The sequence below is a fragment of the Podarcis raffonei genome, chromosome 3 (assembly GCF_027172205.1).
Source record: "Podarcis raffonei isolate rPodRaf1 chromosome 3, rPodRaf1.pri, whole genome shotgun sequence".
NCBI classification, from domain to species: domain Eukaryota; kingdom Metazoa; phylum Chordata; class Lepidosauria; order Squamata; family Lacertidae; genus Podarcis; species Podarcis raffonei.
Window position 1 is genome coordinate 56,289,227 of NC_070604.1, and position 19,379 is coordinate 56,308,605.

Here is a 19,379-nt window from a genome sequence, read left to right on the forward strand (position 1 = left end):
TGTATCAGATAATGCCTTCCCTTCTTTAAGAAGACCTTCAAATGCTGAAACCCCACAGCTTCATCTCTAGCAGAAAGGTCACTGAAGCTGCCCCTTTTGTGTACTTAGCCGAGCCTGATTCACACAAGAACTAGGCCAATTGAGTTGCCACAGGAACCCTCTGAAACAGCTGTTTGTGTGGAGGTACTCCTTCAAAGGTGCATCAGATTTCATCCATGCCAGTATGGACTCTTGGGAGTGGTTGCAATCTGATGACCTGCAGGCAAAATGGCTTCTTAGGCAGGGCGGTGCCTACAGAATTGCATCAGAACTGACAGCTGATGTTAGGTCACTGCATCAGTGAACCCAGGCAGGGCCTTGCAGCAAAAGGAATATACATAAATCTCTGGAATGTGTGGGAGAGCAATCAAGGTTTCAGCTTGGCTTTAGCACAGAAACTGCCCCTGTCACCTTATATGATGACTTCACTTAGGAGACAGACCAGGGCATTGTGCTCCTTGAGCTCTCAGCTGCTTTCAATACCATCAACCACTGCAACCTCCTGGTGAGGCTATCCAAGTTGGGGATGGGTGGCACTGCTTTGCAGTAGTTCCAGTCCTACTTGTATGGTCATCTTCAGCAGGTGATGCTTGTGGAGTGTTTTTCGGCACCATGGGGCCTTCAGTGGGGGGGGGTGGTCCTTTGGGGTTCAGGTTTATCACCATATTGTTTCATATCTATATGAAGCCACTGAGTGGAGTCATCTGGAGTTTCAGCGTGTGTTGTCAGCAGTATGCTGACGACGCACAGCTCTATTTCTCCTTTTACATCTACATGTGTGGCAGTGGATGTGCTGGACTGGTGTCTTGTCTCCTAATGGACTGGATGAGAGATAATCAACTGAAACCTAATCCAGATAACATACAGGCACTGTTAGTGGGTAGTTCCCTAGGCCAGATGGATGGGAGAATGTCTGCTCTTGAGGGGGTTACATTCCTTCTTAAGGAGCAAGTGCATATAGCTTGGGAGTGTTACTACCACTTGTGTCCTTGGTGGTATGGAGTGCCTTCTGTCAGCTTCAGCTGGTGGCCCAGTTATGTCCCTGAATGGACAGGGACATAACTTCTGTGGCCTATGGTCTGGTAACCTCTAGGTTAGTGCAATGCATTATTTGTGGGGCTGCCTCTAAAGACAGTTTGGAAGCTTCAGCGGGAACAAAATTTGAAACGTTTGCTTGTGTGGGGACAGCAATATATACCACCCAACAGAGAAAGTGTCCCTGTTTGTGTGAACTGCCTTCAATTAGTATGGCACCTGTGACTATGAAGGGAGTAGTTCATTGCAATGGATCTGTATTTAGCTGATGGCAATGCAATTTCAACAAATGAGAAATCTCATTTACAATACTTTAATGTGAAGTAGTCTATGAACCATTTCAGCAGATAATCTGCTTGCCGCGTTTATCCTTTTTCACATGAAGTGTTTGCTCCATGATGCAAAACCTTATATGCAAATGTACTAAGCTTGTGGTGCTTTCAAGAAAGAAATATTAGGCAGCTCTCTGCAAACACCTACACTTAATTATCAAAATACTCTTTAGTGGAATTTGATGCATTATCTTGTTTATAATTTAAAATAGTTCTAAGCCTCTTTTGAAGATGTGTTGCAAGATAGTACATTTCCTTTGGTAAACTACCTTTATCAATGCCAGCTGGAAGTCTTCTGCTTGTAGATCTTTCCTGGAGGAAGCATAAAAATTAAGAGCGGCTTTTGTCTAGGAAATACTTCCCACATGACATTTTTGATTATGCATTTAGGGTGTACCTTAAACTGTGAATTTGACAGACACATATATACTTAAATAAACCTAGATAAATCTCTGCAAAATGGACCTAACTTCCATAGTTTTATACCAATTGACAGTCTGCACACATGCCTCCATGATTTCCCTCTTTTGTCTTAAAACAGAAAATTCACCAAACTGCCCATCCCTGCCTCCTATTTGTTTGGTATGTTTTGACTCAGAAAACAGTTGCAACCAAATTTTGTGATGCTTTGCTTTTGAAGCAACATCCTACAGTACAAAGGTGAAATACATCTTCATTGCTTCTGGCTCTCCGCCACTGACATGCGGCCCCTAGAAAGTTTCCCAGAAGGGAATGCAGCTCTCAAGCTGAAAGAAGTTTCCCACCCCTGGTTTCCCACCTCAGTGAAGAGGAGGCCTAGGTAACTTAGGACACCCTGAAAGTCCTGTGAAATCTCAAATTTCAGGAACAATTGACCAGTCCAGTAATCTGTTTGGGACTGGAAAACATCATGTGCTACTTATTGGCACAAGACACCTGCCTAAGCAATACATGCTTGGAATGACTCCTGGATATTTATTGGAACAGAATGAAAAAAATTCTAAATTAGAGTATCTTGCTGAATTAACCTGCATTGCATATGTCCTCTGTTATTTAATTAGTGCCTACCCTCTACGCTCATTTTCTTGTCTACATAAAAACCTTGCTGCTGTTTTTGAGGTCCCTGTATGATATTATTTAACAAATTTATCCCGGCAGTTGGTGTGTCCCCTGTGTAGGTCCACACAAAGTTCAATAAATGTTTGAGCAAGAAGTCTTAAGTACATGCAGAATTCTAGCTTCACAGTTGCACAGATGAGGCTCACCCCGCACCCTCCACAAGAAGTCAAATGCTGGATTTCTTTTGGTTATCTGTCAGTTAAGCCTTCCTGCAGATGAAATATTTTCCGGGCTTTCAGTTCCTGGTACTGCATTGAGAAGGTGCCAGCATTCTACTTCATTTGATGTTATAGGTTTTCTCTTAAAAATGTCATGCATTATACATCGACTTTTCTAGCTGGGTTTTCTTTCCCATTGTGCTAGAATAGCATTATGGCCCACGTTCTGCCATTGGCACTTGTAATAAGCAGTGATTTAGTCTCTGAATTGATTTTTGAAGGACAGCTTTTGCAGAGAGAAGGTGCGGGATTTTTTCTGCTCCAAGAGATGACTTGAAATGGCCTCGCAATGCAAGCCTAGTCTCTGGACAAGCCTCAGTAATTAATTCCTTTACATATTTATGTGCTCCATGCAGCTACTTGCAGAAACAAAATGTTAACATATGTTTTGGCATTTTTTTCTACTCTACTACCAAATATGTCAGCTCAGTTTTGCCTTATCAGCCTTTAAAATGCTCAGGGCTTTTTTTTCAACTGGAACTCAGTTCTGGCACCTCTCAGGTGGGTGCCATTGCCATTCTAAGAGAATGAGGCAGGTGTTCATGGTGAGTTCCACCACCTCTTTTTCTAGAAAAATAGCACTGGTTTGGACTGAAGGTTTATCTCTGCAGTCTAGTCTAAACTGAAGATCCACTTTGTTGATTTTGTCTTGTAACCAGTTGAAAGAAATTTGATGGTTTTCTTCTTTCCCCTGCAATGTATAGAAGTAAAACAGGCTTTTGTTTTTAATAACACAGCAGCTGAAGTCCAGCATATGGACTTATTTTTATGTTGCTCTAGAGAAAGGTAGTTAGTTGCATCAACCTTGTGAGGTAGGTTAGGCAGAGAGAAGGGGGGGGGAATGAGAATGACTGGCTGAAGGCCACTATTTACAAATCCAAATGTGAATCTATAAATACTTGTGAGTGAGTACAAATTACATAGATGAGTGCCCACATTATTAGCCCATTCGTATGGACTGACAGCTGCTTTCTCCATGGTGTGATCTCACGTATCTGTCATCTGTATGTGAAGTAAGTGACCACATGGGTGGAACTAGTCACATGGCTCATTCCCAGGTCATTGAGACCCTTCTCCATGGCCAGGTCCCTCCTGAGTGAGGATAGGTTAAAACAAACAAACAACCCACATGTGATCAGTAAAAAAAAACACCCCACATGTGATCATATGGTTGCAACATTCACACAAAGCCAGCAGTCATGGGGAAAGCAATTCAAACCCTCCTCAAATGGTTTGTGAACCCGTATTATGGGTACTGCATCTGAATGATCTGCTTGCCATGTTTGTTTTATGTTGTCCTTGCAGCTCTAAAACTGTTTCATGTGATTTCAGGGCAAGAATGCAAAGTCTATCATCACTCCAACCATGTGAAAATCTAAAGAGACATATTTATTTATTTGATGTCAGTTGCTTCCCATAAGTATCTCGGAAGAGATTTCACAGTTAAAAGGTGAACAATAAAAAGAATTCCATATGTAAAACCAATTCTATATATAAAAACAATATACACTTATACACAAAAGCAGGCAGGGATTGGATGTTATGAGTAGTTACAGGAATATGTGATTTCAGTCGTACCTAATGCAAATATGATTATCTGCTTGCTACTATGTCTATTGACAAAATAATTCTTTCAGCATAGCTTAAATTGCAATTCAGATAGCTCATCGGCTTTCTATTTCATGGTGGGTCAGGCTATTGTGCATCCATCCCATGCTCTGTAATTGTGAAATGTCTGAACAATGAAGATTACAGCATCCCTAGTGATAACATTTGCATCGGACAACAACCAATACGCAGGTACTAACATGTTATTGAGTAGTTCTTTCTCTGCATTCTTTCCCCACATTCCCTCTTTGGCAAAAACATATTGGCACCTTCACTCATTATTTCTGAAATCGGAAATATGAGCATATGTCTGTCAATGAAGTTTGTGTGTGATAATGTCGTCCACAAAAAGCAAAGCAATATGTTTGCCACTTAGAAGAGAAAAATAAAGATGACTGATGCAGTGCTCCCTTCTTCCATAGCACTTGCCATTTTCACAGTGGGAGTTCTTATGTATTTATGCATTTATTTATATCTGATAGGATTCAGTCTCGCAGAGTGAAGATGATCGCTCGTGGATGCATTTAGGGAAAAAATGTTGCAGACCATTTTGGATATTCTTGGCCTCCGAAGGTGTAATTTCAAACAAGAGCTGAGATTGGAAGCTGTTGTGGGTTTCTGAGCCCTGTTTTGTAGTGAATGCCTGGAGTCAGAGAGAGAATAGACAGTTCCGATATCTGTCACATTAGACAAGAAGACCAGAGGGGAAATTGCCAATTAGAAGAGGTGAGGGTAGCATGGATGATAAATCCCTCTCCGGACGAAATCTTAATCCTTCTTGCAACTGCTGCTACTGTACCTCAGGGCCAGTCACTGACAAGTGGCAGCTGTGGGGGGCCAGGGGGGCAAGAGCTTCACACAGTTTGCTTGCGGCCAGCACTAATGAGCTGCCCAAATGTGGCGACAGAAGATAGTAATTGGAGTGGGGGCAAATCAATGGCAGAGAAGCAGCTCAGCTGTTTCTTGTTTAATTCCAGCTGGAGTTTGCTGACCAGCACTTTGCTTTGATAGTGGGAGAAACCAGCTCATTCCCCCCAGTGTGTCCTATTGATCCCAAAGCTGTTTCCCCCACCCACAAAAGGATGCCAGTGTGTGAATGCATGCACCATGCATTTTGCAGTGTACATTTTAGTTATTCATTTATTAGATTTCTATTCCACCTTTCCTCCAAGGATCTCCAATTCCCACTCTCTCCATTTTATTGTCCTTTCACCCTGTGTGCTGAAGTGTGTCTCTCCCCCATGCTTTCTGTGTGCTTTCCTTTCTCCCTACTGTTCCACCCAGGCCCTGGATATATTTGTCTGCTCCCTTTTTTCAGTGCTGCGTGCGAAAAGGGAAAAAAATGGAATTTGATAATTAATGGGGCCGTTGTTTGTAACATCCTTGCACAGATGCAATGGTTGAATTTTGCTAAACCCAGTGATCCCTGGCTGTAAACTAGAACTGTCCTCTACTAGGATGGCCTTTGACTGCTGTGAATGCTTAGTTTCCTAACAACCACAATGCACAAGTGCTGTTGGTTTGACTTGCCCTGTAGGCTGTGGTTGGGATCACCCACTTTTACCACATGCAGTTCTGTTCTGAATGCATTTGTAATAGTTCCAGTCTTCTGTTTGTATCTCACTTGTAGTTTGCCTTGTGTGAGAAATCAGGTCCTGCCTCCAGAGCCTATCCAGTAATGCACCTCCTTTTGTGTGTGAGAGGATAAGAGGGCATATAAAATAATCTGAGGCAATGCTGGGACAAACTTGGTCATGGACATATGTTTTATGAATTGCTTTGAACCAGGGACTTAAGACTCTGCGTACATTCTGCTGAGCTTATGGAGCCTAAAGGATGAGACGGTGGCGAGACTTTTTACTAGGAATGGGTTGATTGCATCCAGTTTCAGTCTCGCTTGCACTCAATCATAGATCTGTTCCATGCCATCCTGTAGCATCACATTGCTTCCAATTCCATCCTGTTGTTTGCCATTCCTTTCCTGTTCCATTCCATTGTATTATTATTATTATTATTATTATTATTATTATTATTATTATTAATTTGTGTTATTGTATGCATTTTTCTTTGCTGTTTCTGTAAAACACAAACTCTCTGATGCAGTCACCAGTGAAATTTGTATTTCATATGCATCTCTCTCTCTCTCTCTCTCTCTCTCTACATATATATATAAACACATTTTTGTACAGTGAAAATGCATTGCAAAATCTGAAGAAGTGCATAATCCAGTTGGGTGCTGCATTCCTATACACAGGCAAGTTCAAGAGCATCAGATCCGGTTGGCCTGCTGTGGAAAGGAGACCTTACAAATTCCTACTTTATTGCCCTCATCCCTACCTTGTCTGACAAAGAGGTAGCACTGTCCATAGAGATGGAGTAGGAAATCATTTCAGTTCACATTCAGATTTGCACTTCCCCACCAAATAGGGAAACCAAAAACAGAGCCATCCTTCAAAATTCACGCTTATCCAAATTTTGTGATGCAGTTATCCAGTGTCTATAAAAATGCATTTACTAAGGGGAAGGTAGGCATAAAAATCAATGTATTTGTGAAACTAACCTACAAAACTACAATGCATAAGTAGAAATTGATTGCAAAAATGTGCAATACACAATTTTGTATGCAAAACTGCACACAAAAACGTGTTAATTTATACTGCAAATTGCACTGTGATCCTTGGAAGAAGGGCAGCATATAAATTTGATAAAATAAATAAATTGCAGACTGATGCAGAAATGTGGAGAACTGAATATAAGATTGGGGGCGGATATGAAAAACTTGAGGGAACCGAAATTGACAGATTTGCCCATCCCTGTCAGAGGCTTTAAGATGCTGACTGCACTGACCCCTTGTGGTGGGGAGGAAGATGGCAGTATAAATAATTAAAACAAGTGTGGGTGGGTCTTCTAGAAACTCATAGGGGGAGAGTGCAGAGAGGAAGGTGTTATTTTGCTCCACATGCTCTCTGTCCCCTTTCTCTCCCTCTACCCCTCATCATAGGAGTGTATTCTGGGCTTGCAGGATGAATCATACAGCCATATTAATCAACTGTTTCCCACTCTCCATGTCTGCATGGCAAATGGTATTATCATAGTAATAATAAATAAAAGAATAGCAGGGCTCTGCAGTTCTGCTCTACATGACAAGTGGTCCATCAGTGTCCGGCAGATGGGATAAAACCTCAGCCTTCTCCCCAGTCATGGAGCTGGGGAGAAGGCAGGGGTAATTTTTTTGTTTGTGCTGCACTTGGGATGTGCTCAGAGCAGATGAGACCCCTGTCCTTCAGAGGAGTGAGAAACAATGTCCAAGCAACCACAAACCTTTGGCAGTGGCTTATGACAGCCAAAATTTCTGGATCTTTATTTATAACGTTGTAACAATTAGGGTCACTTTCTCTCACCTTTCTTGTGGGGTTAGGACAGGCATAGAGACACACCCTTTGTAAATTCAATAACTGACTGCCGCCCCAATCCATCTAAGTCTGAACATGTGGGATCCAGAATTTACTTACGTGGAAGGGACACACATTTTAGCAGACTCCCTATATTCCCATATTAAAATTCCCCAAGTTGGAAAACCACTTAATCAACTCCAGAGTTCAAATCCAAGCCTTTTCTTAATGTAACAAGATAAAGCAGCGTGAGAGAAGGCAGAATTGCATCAAAAGGAAAATGAACAGCCATTTCCAAGTAGTTCTAGATGGATATTAGCCCTCTTCAGGCATTCAGACAATATGTTGTGAGATGGGGCTCTAGAGCAAGCATGCTAGCTCCACTCCCTGTTGTCATTCTTGTCACCTCAAGTTGGAGGGTGGCTGTCAGAAGTGGGGAGCCTCCTGTGCTCAAGCAGATGTGCATTTAAGATTTCTAAAACATGAACAGAGCCTCAGTGAGTACAGGGTAATAAATGGTTGCTCTCCCATTTCTGGAGAATGATGGGAGTGATGATGAGGGCTGAGCTAGCACCCTCATTCTTGCATCTGTCCCTGCATGTTTACTAAACTCCATGTCAGACCACATGAAGAAGGCTACTGTTTGTAAAGAACATTCAGTAACTTAACAGACAGATTATATTTAGCTGATGTTCATCCAGGATGAGACTCAGCTTGAAGGAGAGCAGTAGCAATTTCCCAAGCAAATGAAGATAAAAGCATGCTCAAACTCTTAATTTTTATACTGCGTTCCAAGGACCAACAATGGGTATGGGGAGGAAGTGATCAGCTGGGAAACATTATGGGGTGTATCAGGACGACAATACTTATCATGTCTCAGGGAAGTGGCTTTGTGAAATGTGAAGCTGAGAAGATAATCTCTTTTTAGTATAGTGGTACCTCGGGTTACAGACGCTTCAGGTTACAGACTCCGCTAACCCAGAAATAGTACCTCGGGTTAAGAATTTTGCTTCAGGATGAGAACAGAAATCGGGTGGCGGCGGCAGCGGGAGGCCCCATTAACTAAAGTGATACCTCATGTTAATAACAGTTTCAGGTTAAGAATGGACCTCCAGAATGAATTAAGTTCTTAACCTGAGGTGCCACTGTATTTCGGGGAGAAGGATGTTTGGGACGTGCCTTCCTCACTCTTCTATGATAAGTAGGGAGCTTCTGGGTAAAGATGGGGTTTTTTAAAGGGACAGAAGTGTTGAGGGTTTTGGTGTTCATTACAAGTGTTGTCAGTGGGCAGGGCTGAGGAAACTTTCCTTCCCTCCTATTTCCCCAAACTGTCAGAAGCTGAATTCTAAAGGTCATGATAGCATTGATCTGCTTTTGAGTGGGCAATGAGACACCTGTCCCCCGCCCCCCATCCCCATCTCATTGCACATTATAGGACTATTATGCATAGAAGCTAGATATGTGCCTTCCTCCCTCCCTCCCCAGTCTGTTTCTTACACTTAATAGCTGATCTGCACAAAGGAAAAGGTCACTCGCATGGGGTTACAATGGTCAGCCAGATTGCTGTATAACAGCTTGGCTCTGTTAAGTAACCAGACATGAACACTATTAATAAGATAAAAAGCAGCCACAAGGCCTTTAGAATAGCTTTATACGCAGCATTATGCACAGACCTAATCAATACAATAGCAGCTCTATTGCTTTAAATGAGCTGTTTCTTAATGGCTAGACAGAACAGCCATTCCACTATGTAAAACAATCATATCACCCTTGTTTTAATCGTATTAAATTTAGCTATTGAAGAGGAGGACTATATTAGGCAGGACAGGCAGTGACATATGGTAGAAAGAGCTTAATATAATTTGCCGGTTCTCTTTCTCCATAATGGTTAATTGAAAAGCAAATAGACCTGACCAGCCTTTTATTTTTGCATAGCTAGGGTGCGTTCTACATCTTACTGACATTAATGGGGAAATATTCCATTATTTTTCATGGTTACAGATTGCACTTTTTTATATATATAAAAGTATTTCTTTGCACACACAAAAAAGCATCAAAAGTGGTGAACAAATGAACAAGTATTTCTTGCTACCCCTGGAGAGAATAAATAGAAAAACAATGTTTCCATAAATGTTTAGAAATGTGTGTTGAATTATGTTAATGGACATGTGGTGTCTTATACCCTGCAGTTAAGCTACATGTTAAAAAAAACCCACCAGTATTTAATGTAAAATTATATTTTGAAAAATCAACTCTAGGGTATTTGCAAGTAGTTTGGTATTGCCTCTGTATGTTAGATTTATACCCTAATATTTTGTGATGGGGAGGTTATTAGGAAAGAATCCAAGGCTGTTATTTACTGGAGCAAACATATAAAGTAGGAGTCATCAGTGCAGTGCTCCTGAGTACCAGAGTGCCCACCAGCACCTCTATGGTACCCATAAACGGTCTTTGTAAATGTCAGTAAATGTTAAATATTTGATACAAATAATTCTGTAAGATGTTTATATGGAGTATCCCCTCTCTCACACACACAGCCGAAGACAAAACTTCTATGTTATACCACGAGCTTACATAAGATCATTATATTTTTCTTCTCTTCAGTTCACATGTAATAATGCAGTGTTTTTCATGCAGCGTTTATACACTTCTCTTGTTTATATCTCTTGGGGCTCTGGGATGAGAAGCTGGACGTTTCTTTTAAATATGAAATTGCCGTACCTCTAAACTGAAAACATAATTTCCCACGTAATGTGACCGTTCCAGAAAAATGACAGTTTGCTTATTGTGCTTTATATGCTCGGTTTTGTAACTTTAAAGGCTTTTTAAAAAACCCCAAGATGTACAGATGTAAGATAGTTCCTACGCCATGCCTATTAGTAGCTTCTGTTAACTTTTTCCTCATATATTAAGAAATGCGCTGTGAGGGACGCTTGAGGCTATTTTTGTTTGTTTGTTATTTTTCCACAGAGTAGCCTAAGTGTGCCTTTTTAAATCAATGCTCTTATTTTAAATGCAGAAGCTGCTTCCAGCCCAGAGTTCCTCCATTAGTAGTTCTCTTCTCTCCTGTGTTTCCGGGGACTGCTTGAGCCCTCACATCCTTGGCATATCTTGTGCCATTTTTCTTATTCATAATGGTGCTTCCATTCACTCTACGGTGGTTCCATCTATATTTTTATTCTGTCAAAAGCTGACACTGTTTCATGCAGTCTGATGGCGTAGGGCTCAAGTGTGAGGGAAGGGAGCTGGCTTTGCTCTGCTATAAATTATTTCTCCCTCCCCATAGAAATGAAGATTCCAGATTTATCTCTGAGAATTTTAACCTGAGCTTCTCTTAGATAAGCACTGGTATATGTTCTAATATGCTGAGCAAAGGTATTAATACTGTTGTTATAATAATGGTATAGGTTTACCCAAATAAGTATTATTTAGTGTAGACTCATGGAAATTAATGGAGTTAAGTTAGTTGTGCTTATTAATTTCAATGGATTTACTCCTGAGTAGGACTAACATTGGACACAACCTTATGTATGTTGGAATTTTAATGATCAAACATATCACAAGCTTATTTCAGTTATTTTTTACAACCACTGCATAAAATAGGCAGTATTATTTTCCCCATCTTAAAGGCAAAGGCCTGAGAGACAGTTTGCTGACGATCAACTGGTTAAAAATTGAATTGGGCAGTACCCAGCTAATAGCTCCTGGTCTTAACCACTGGGCTATTTCAACTCTTAGCTTTTACTCATGGAAATCTCAAGTGTTGGGAAAAGAGTTCTGACAGAAACAGTTTTTAACTTGGCTACTGAAGGGGGAACAGTTGCCAACACACGCAGAGAGAGCCTATCTCCTATTGACATCTCTAACTATGGTCCTTATTCTACAGTGTTGGGTCCAACGCTCTTTATTTAGGACTGCCAAGTCGCTGCCAGATGACCTGTTATCCCACAGTGTCCAGTACATTTCCTCATCATTTTCCGTACCACAAAAATCCACTTTTTTAGAACCAGGTTTGTTGGGCAAGAGCAACAATCTGCTCTGCACCCACCCACCCACCCACTCACACACACCACTTTCTAAGGCCCAGACTGTGAACACAGGAAGACCACTTGCTAGAGTTATAATGTTGGAGGCTTGGTTTTGAGGAAGGAAACAAGAAATATTTTTTCCTGCTTATACAGCCTTTTGTCCAATTAACTTGGTGTGCATCTATAGAATCATAGAACTGTAGAGCTGGAAGGGACTAGGAGTCATTTAGTCCAAGCCCCTGCAATGCAGAAATCACAGCTAGAGAATTCCTGACAGAGAGCCATCCAACATCAGTTTAGGAACCTCCAGTGAAGGAGAGCCCACCACCATTTTAGATAGTCCATTCTAGTGTCGAATAGCTCTTACTGTCAGAACAGTTATTCCTACAGTTCAGTCAGAATCTCTTATCTTGAAATTTTATCTGTGGCTTATATCCAACAGTGCACTAGCAGCATCCCACTCTCACCACAGGACTTCAGTTTCCTCTCCTCCCCCACTTGTTTGCCACAATCTGCACCAGATGACCTCCCAACTCTCCAGAGCCGATTCTGAGAGTACCTGGAAGGGGTGGCTGGAAGGGACAGGAGAAGGGAAGGGACAGGAGAAGGAAAGGAATTTATGTTGTGCACACCACAGTGTGTTGCATGAGCAGAGCTGCAGGGTTGGATACAGCCGATTCTATGTGTATGTAAGTGTATGTGTGGAGAGAGAAAGAGATAAACTGAGCAGGGGGTGAATAGATTCAAGATAGCGTCTTTCATGGTAACGCTCCACTTGCTGGCTTCATTTTTTGCCTGCTAGCATCCAGCTTCATGGGCAGATACTTGAGGTGCAGTTCTCACAGTAGTAGTAAGTAATAGTACCAGCAACAGTAGAAATATCAGCATTTCTGGGTTATACTTCTGGGTTATTCACCTGCTTCATCTCCTCCTGAGTATCCACATTGTGTATTGGATAAAAAAGTACAAAAGGAAAGCCACAAATGTTTAGGTTCCATCACATATATGTACTACTTGGTTTTTCCTATAATGTACAAAACTACCTTTATTCTTGTCTACGACTATATTCTTGGACCACCTACTTCTAACTCTCCATACACCCATGCTCACACAGTGCTGTTATCCAACTTTGTGATATTAACCCTAAAATTATGCTTCTAGAACTATTCCTTTTATTTTATTTTTGCACACCCCTGAGTCCTTACTGAAGCAGCAAGAGGAATAACAATGTGGGTGGTAAGGTAAAGGTAAAGGTACCCCTGCCCGTACGGGCCAGTCGTGTCCGACTCTAGGGTTGTGCGCCCATCTCACTTAAGAGGCCGGGGGCCAGCGCTGTCCGGAGACACTTCCGGGTCACGTGGCCAGCGTGACGAAGCTGCTCTGGCAAGCCGGCACCAGCGCAGCACACAGAAACGCCGTTTACCTTCCCGCTATAAAGCGGTACCTATTTATCTACTTGCACTTAGGGGTGCTTTCGAACTGCTAGGTGGGCAGGAGCTGGGACCGAAAGACGGGAGGTCACCCCACCGCGGGGATTCGAACCGCCGACCATGCGATTGGCAAGCCCTAGGCGCTGAGGTTTTACCCACAGCGCCACCCGCGTCCCCGCAATGTGGGTGGTAGCATTTGTTTAAATAACTGACAGCCATTCTGCTACTGAAATTGTCAGAATCTTTTTAATGGCAATAATACTGATAAAGTGGTGCTGTTATTAAGAAGCAGACATTTTCTGCCAAGGTCGCTGACCCCCATTTGCAAGTGCTCATCGGCTTCAGTTGAGGCCCAGTCCTAAAAGCCTCGTTAGCACCCAGCAGATTCAATCACAACACTGTTGGGTTAAGAAGAGACTGGCAGGGTCTTTAATTTTGCCCCTGAGCCATTTGAACACATTTCTTCTAAGGTAAGTATTTCTGTCTGTTTCCTTCTGTTTTAACTCTCTTATGTTTTGAGAAGCAGCCTGTATTTGTAGTCATATGCACCTCAATGCTTTGTTTTAAAGTTGCTGTTCTCTCTCTTTTTCTCTCTTTCTTCCTCCCCCTACCTTTACAGCTCCTAGATTGTTTTGTGATTCCAGTTGTGATATTATTATCTTGGTTCTTCCTGCTGGTTCGGTACAAGGCAGTGCACTTCATTGGCATTGTGGTCTGCATTCTGGGGATGGGCTGCATGGCAGGAGCCGATGTCCTTGTTGGACGGCAGCAAGGGGCAGGTAAGGATCTGCATACATGTTTCCATGCAGGAAAGAAATGCTGTGCCTGGAATGCTGTTCTCCAGCAATCAGAGAAGTTCAGAAACAAGATTTCCTTGTAGCCTCAAAACGAGTTTGGGAAGGGGATTTTGTAAAGGGAGATCCAACACAAACTGCATCTGTTTTTATTTCAATTCATCTGCTTGTCTGATACATGTGCCCTTGCATGTGTAGGGAAAAGAATCCAGGCCAAATGGCGCATGAGACTCTTAAAATAATGTACACTGGTACCTTGGTTTACAAACTTAATCCGTTCCGGAAATCCGTTCTTAAACTGAAACCGTTCTTAAACCGAGGTGCACTTTCCCTAATGAGGCCTCCCGCCACCGGCGCCTTTCCACCGTTCAGATTCTGTTCTTAGACTGAGGTAAAGTTCGCAAACTGGGACACTACTTCCAGATTTGAGGAGTTTGTAAACTGAATCGTTCTTAAACAGGACCGTTCTTAAACCACTGTATTAAGGTCCCAACAAAGCCCTTAATTGCCATAATGCTATATAGAGGCAGGATGACCTTTTGAAAGGTCATGTGTAGCATGTGACTGCCATGTACAGCTTCTGTATACTGGTCTGCACATGTGCTAGTGGTCATTTTAACTGTACAATCTGTATACAGTGCATGTCAGGGCTTTCCTGCAACTTGTGCAAGGAGTAAGTTGTGCTTAACTAATTTGGCAGGAAATCAGGAGAAATCTCTTTTTTAACAGATTGGTGTGTGTGTGAATTTGGGAAAACTTGAAGACAAAGATTACCGTAAAGTCTCAATGCTTAAAACACAAACAGCTCCCTCAAACCACTATTTAACACACAACAAAAGCAAACACTGTACTATTGTTGCGTGACTCCAGCACTTATATAAAGGTAGAGTAAAGTCCTGTGGGAAAGTGCTAGTTTTGTGTCATTTTGGGCTGCCTGCAGGAGATTGATTTTTGATTGCTACCCCATATTTTAAAAACCACTCAAAGTTTCCCACCCACCCTTCTTCCCAGTAGATAGCAGTGATCCCCCCCCAAAATACCATTTTCTAAACAACATGGGATGAGGTGTAGGGGACTGCTGAAAGTGGGGGAAATTGCTCAAAGCTGAGCCAAGATTTGCCTGAGTTTGAGCAATTCCCCCTTCCCTTAGCTCCCCATCCCACATTGTTCAGAAGGTCCTCTAGAGAGATTTTTCAAAGGGCCAAGGCCAGGTGTAGAGAACAGGTGGGATGGATATTTCCTTCTGTGAACTTCTTTCTATCCACTTACCTTTGAATTCACGACATTGCATTGAAGATTTTGCAAAAGCTTTGCCTTTAGTGTCTCCTTGTAGGTAACTGTCCTGCATGTGCAATGAACATGCAGAGATAAATTTACCCTCAAAGGAAAGGTGCAAAAGTCTTTCCAAAAGTGTAAAGAGATTTGATGAAGGAGAGCTCTGATAGCAGATTTTGATCTGCTTTTTCATATATATATATTCTCTTTGTGCTCCTAGGAGAAAATAAACTTATAGGGGACCTTCTAGTACTAGGTGGAGCCACTCTCTACGGCATCTCCAATGTTTGTGAAGAGTACATCGTACGGAACCTGAGTCGGGTGGAGTTTCTAGGCATGATTGGACTCTTTGGTTCCTTCTTCAGTGGAATTCAACTGTAAGTAAGGAAAGGCAGCTGCCTGCTACTATTGAAACAAAACCAGAAAGTCCCATACCATCTCTTCACTTTGTTTCATTGGAAATCTCCCAATCACATGTGCTTTCATGTGTATTGTAGAGGTTGAATGGCCCCCAAACCCCTGGTCCTCCAACTATTCACCTGCCACTGGTCATACATCCCAAATAAAATACCTGCTGATGAAAAAGAAATGCTTGAAGTTTGTAGCCCACCAAGGTATGGTTTGAGTGTGACTTACCATAAAAGCCCAAGGCCAAATGAGCTGTTGGGCTGAGTAGAAACGGGATGAATGAACCTATGTTCCAAGATGCTCACAACAGCAGCCCTATGACATCATTTTAGCTGAGGGACACTGAGTTTTCCAAATGTGTTTCATGGCTCGTGTGTGGGGATCTAATCCTGCATCTCACTGGTTTCAGTCTGACATTCTAATCACAACACCACACTAGTGCTCAGTGTGCGCCTTATTCTTCTGCTGGTTTTGGTTTGGTGTTTTTAAAAAAAATGAAAATCCACCTCTGGAAGCTGTGATGGAGAGCTGAAGACTGGACAAAGGCTGTGCTTCACCCTTCACCCTTCCCCATTTGGTTGTTTTTCAAAATCATCTCCCAGCTGTATCCTCCTTGATGGAAAATATACAGGCAACCAAGAATGACATCTAGCTTGGCTAGAGTAAAGAATAACTAACTAAAGAATAATTAAGTAATAAAGAATAAAGAATACCTAACTAATAATATAAAATGCGTGCATTGTGACTTTCAAAGCCTTTCAGAGTATTAGGGACCTTACTGGTGTTTTGTTTAACATTTTGTACTGTCAAACACAAGCTTCCTTGTTATTGACACATTTGGAGCACCAATCCTTTTATTTTCTAAGCTTGGGCAGGTTTTGTGCACAGTATGGCTCTTTATTACCACTGTTTCTCTTGAGCCTCTGCTTGGTGAGTGTTAATATTTCAACTTAATGGATTTCAGTCATGTTCTAAATCAGCACTCTGCAAAACCTGCACTGGCCCACAGGCAGCAATACTGTGCTTGGACAGCCCCAAAGGGCACGTCATGCTCTGCTTTCCCTGTCAAGCTGAAGAAATAATATTTTCTGTGGAAAATAAAATAGGATCCAAGTTTTGGAAAGTAAAATGCCCAAAGGGGCAATCCCTGTAGCCTTGGAACTGATGTAGGCTGTGTGCACACTGCAGCTTTAAAGCGCAATTGAAGCACATTGTCCCCTCACAGAATTCTGGCCACTGCAGTTTCTCCTTCACAGAGTTCCTTCACAACTCCCAGCAAACTACAGCACCCAGAATTTTTTACGGGGGGAAGTGTGCCTCAAATGTGTCTTATAGTGTGTACACAGCTCAGACATGCTGAAAAGGCAATGTGCTTTAGTCATTAGTGAACTTTGCCACTTAAGAGTCAGAAAGGAGGGGAGCATCATAGAATGCTACTTCATATTAAGAAAAACTCACTCCTCAAGGAAAGCTGGCTATTGTGTATAAGCAATTACCAGTCTTTTCCTGACATAAATACCTCCTGTGCTCAATGGCAAAGATTTCTGAGGATGCATGCACAATGACAGCTTTAAAAGTTTGGCTGACAAGGGAATTTATCATTAAAATGTACAAGTCATCACTGAATTATGTTGCTAAATTAGTTGCTGTTCTGATTATTTTCACTTCCAGGAAAGATTAGAATCAAATGGAATCTGGTCTGGGCATTGTCTTGAGACAATTCTACATGGTAATAACAGATTGGGGGGAAATAGATATTTTATGCAAAAACTAGTGTGAGGAAGATAAATTTTATTGGCAAATCCAAAGGATTTCATTGCCTCCAGCTTAATCTTTTTACTTGGTAGCTTCATCCTGAGAAGCAGGATAAAAATTATGCTGTATTTGTTGCTGATGTATTGTTAATCTAATGCTTTACAGAAAATGATGAGATTATCCTGCATATATAAATATGTATGAGACATGCATCTGTTTGTCTCTTTTCTCCCAGCATCTGTAGGAAAACGATATGGATTTTTGGTGCTGAACTGAATTAACCCAGCAAGGATAGTATGAAACTTGGGTTCAATCCGTAACATTTAATGTATCTTCCACATCCACTGCACCATATGCATATGTTTTAATGCTAGATAGCACAGTATGAAAGGGAAAATGATGCCATGGGGCCACCTTCTCCTTTTTACAACAGATTACCCTCTTAGCTTGGCCAGTACTTTGAAACTTGCTACCACCAAGAATTCTTCTCATACTAAGCTCTCCCGCTTTAAAACCTATTTAGTGCTCAGCTGTTGCTGGATCCTTCTCACACTTCTCTATACATAATGCTTCTCTTCTACTTTTGACCAATCTCACCCCTGTCTATTTTTTCAAGATGGCAACAGTTTTTTAGATCACTTATCGTCAATTGTGCTGTAGCAACACACATTGCATATTTCACTTTCATGTGAAATGCACATACAAAAACAGAGCCACAAAATGCACATTTCAAAATATTCCCCCCACCCAAGTACTACTCATGTGAGCTGTCTGCTTTCTTTGTTCCCAAAATTAAGCTACAGGCTCAGTCCTTCACCCAGGAACTTGGGTGTCATTCTGCCTCTTTGTGATGTTAATGCTACCTTATTATTATTATTACTATTAATTGAATTTATATACTGCCCTATACCCGGGGGTCTCAGCGCAATGGAGACACCCAGTTTTCAGGCCTAGCTTACTTGCATGGAAATACCCACTGTTGGTAAATTAGGCAAATTAGGCAGTAACAATGGAGATATGCAGAAATAGCCTATTATCTTCTAAAACATCTGATTGTCAAGCCTTTAGAAACACAATTTAAATCCTGTTCATGTTGGCTGGAAAGAAGTTGCCACTGAGTTCACTGGAACTTAGTCCCAAGCAAGTCCCTCTAATAGAAGGACTTAATATTAGTGTTGATGAACTTATCAAAATATGGTGTACACTGAGAAATCTTGACCGCATCTCAGCTTCATCAGTTTTGATGAACCCTTGCATTATGCTATGTCTCTTCCATGGTATTCATTCCTGTGTGGTCAGTCAGTTCTTGCCTGTGATTTATTTGGATTTTTATTGGCTACAGAGGTGCTTAAAAGAGAATATAATGCACACAAATGCATCATTAATATTTTATTTGCTAGCTCCAAAAAATATTAATACACTGAATAGTTGCCGGTATATCATACAGTGTGGATATGCAGCTTTAGGCAGATAGCCCATTTTCATTAAAGCAGCTCTCATTGGTGTGTTAGTGACTCTTATTACTGTGCCATTTACCTTTCAAACTGAGAGATGTGCAGGGATAAAGACAGAGCTGACTAAACAGACCTGACAGCATTTAACCTGTGCAGGAGTTCTCCCAAATCTATTTCTAAACCTCAGTTATTTGTCTTCATTTCAGGAGCTAATTGGAAATAATGTGAGTTCCCATCATGAAATTTTACCTTTACTTTTCTTCTTCTTCTTTTTCAGTGCCATAATGGAACACAAGGAGTTGTTAAAAGTTCCCTGGGATTGGCAAATAGGTAAGAGCGCAACTTATCGCTTTAGTGGTTGCTGTTGAAAAAAAGAACCGATGTTTTGGATATGTGCTTGCATTGTTGAACAGGCAGCGTTTGTAACATCCTGTCCAAGACTGGAAACAAGATACCTTTGTAACATTCTCTGCACAGGGAGTAGTGTTTGGAATTGAGCAAGCACTGTAGGGC

At 41.6% G+C, this 19,379-nt stretch overlaps 1 protein-coding gene across 1 annotated transcript in view; it reads left to right on the forward strand.

The window, feature by feature from the left end:
* Positions 1 to 19,379, forward strand: part of SLC35F1 (solute carrier family 35 member F1) — a 200,256-nt gene that overhangs the window by 162,347 nt on the left and 18,530 nt on the right. Inside the window, exons 4-6 of the mRNA XM_053381783.1 lie at positions 13,800 to 13,959; positions 15,470 to 15,626; positions 19,144 to 19,196. Of these exons, the coding sequence (XP_053237758.1) occupies positions 13,800 to 13,959; positions 15,470 to 15,626; positions 19,144 to 19,196 (370 nt within the window). The remainder of the gene's footprint in view (positions 1 to 13,799; positions 13,960 to 15,469; positions 15,627 to 19,143; positions 19,197 to 19,379) is intronic.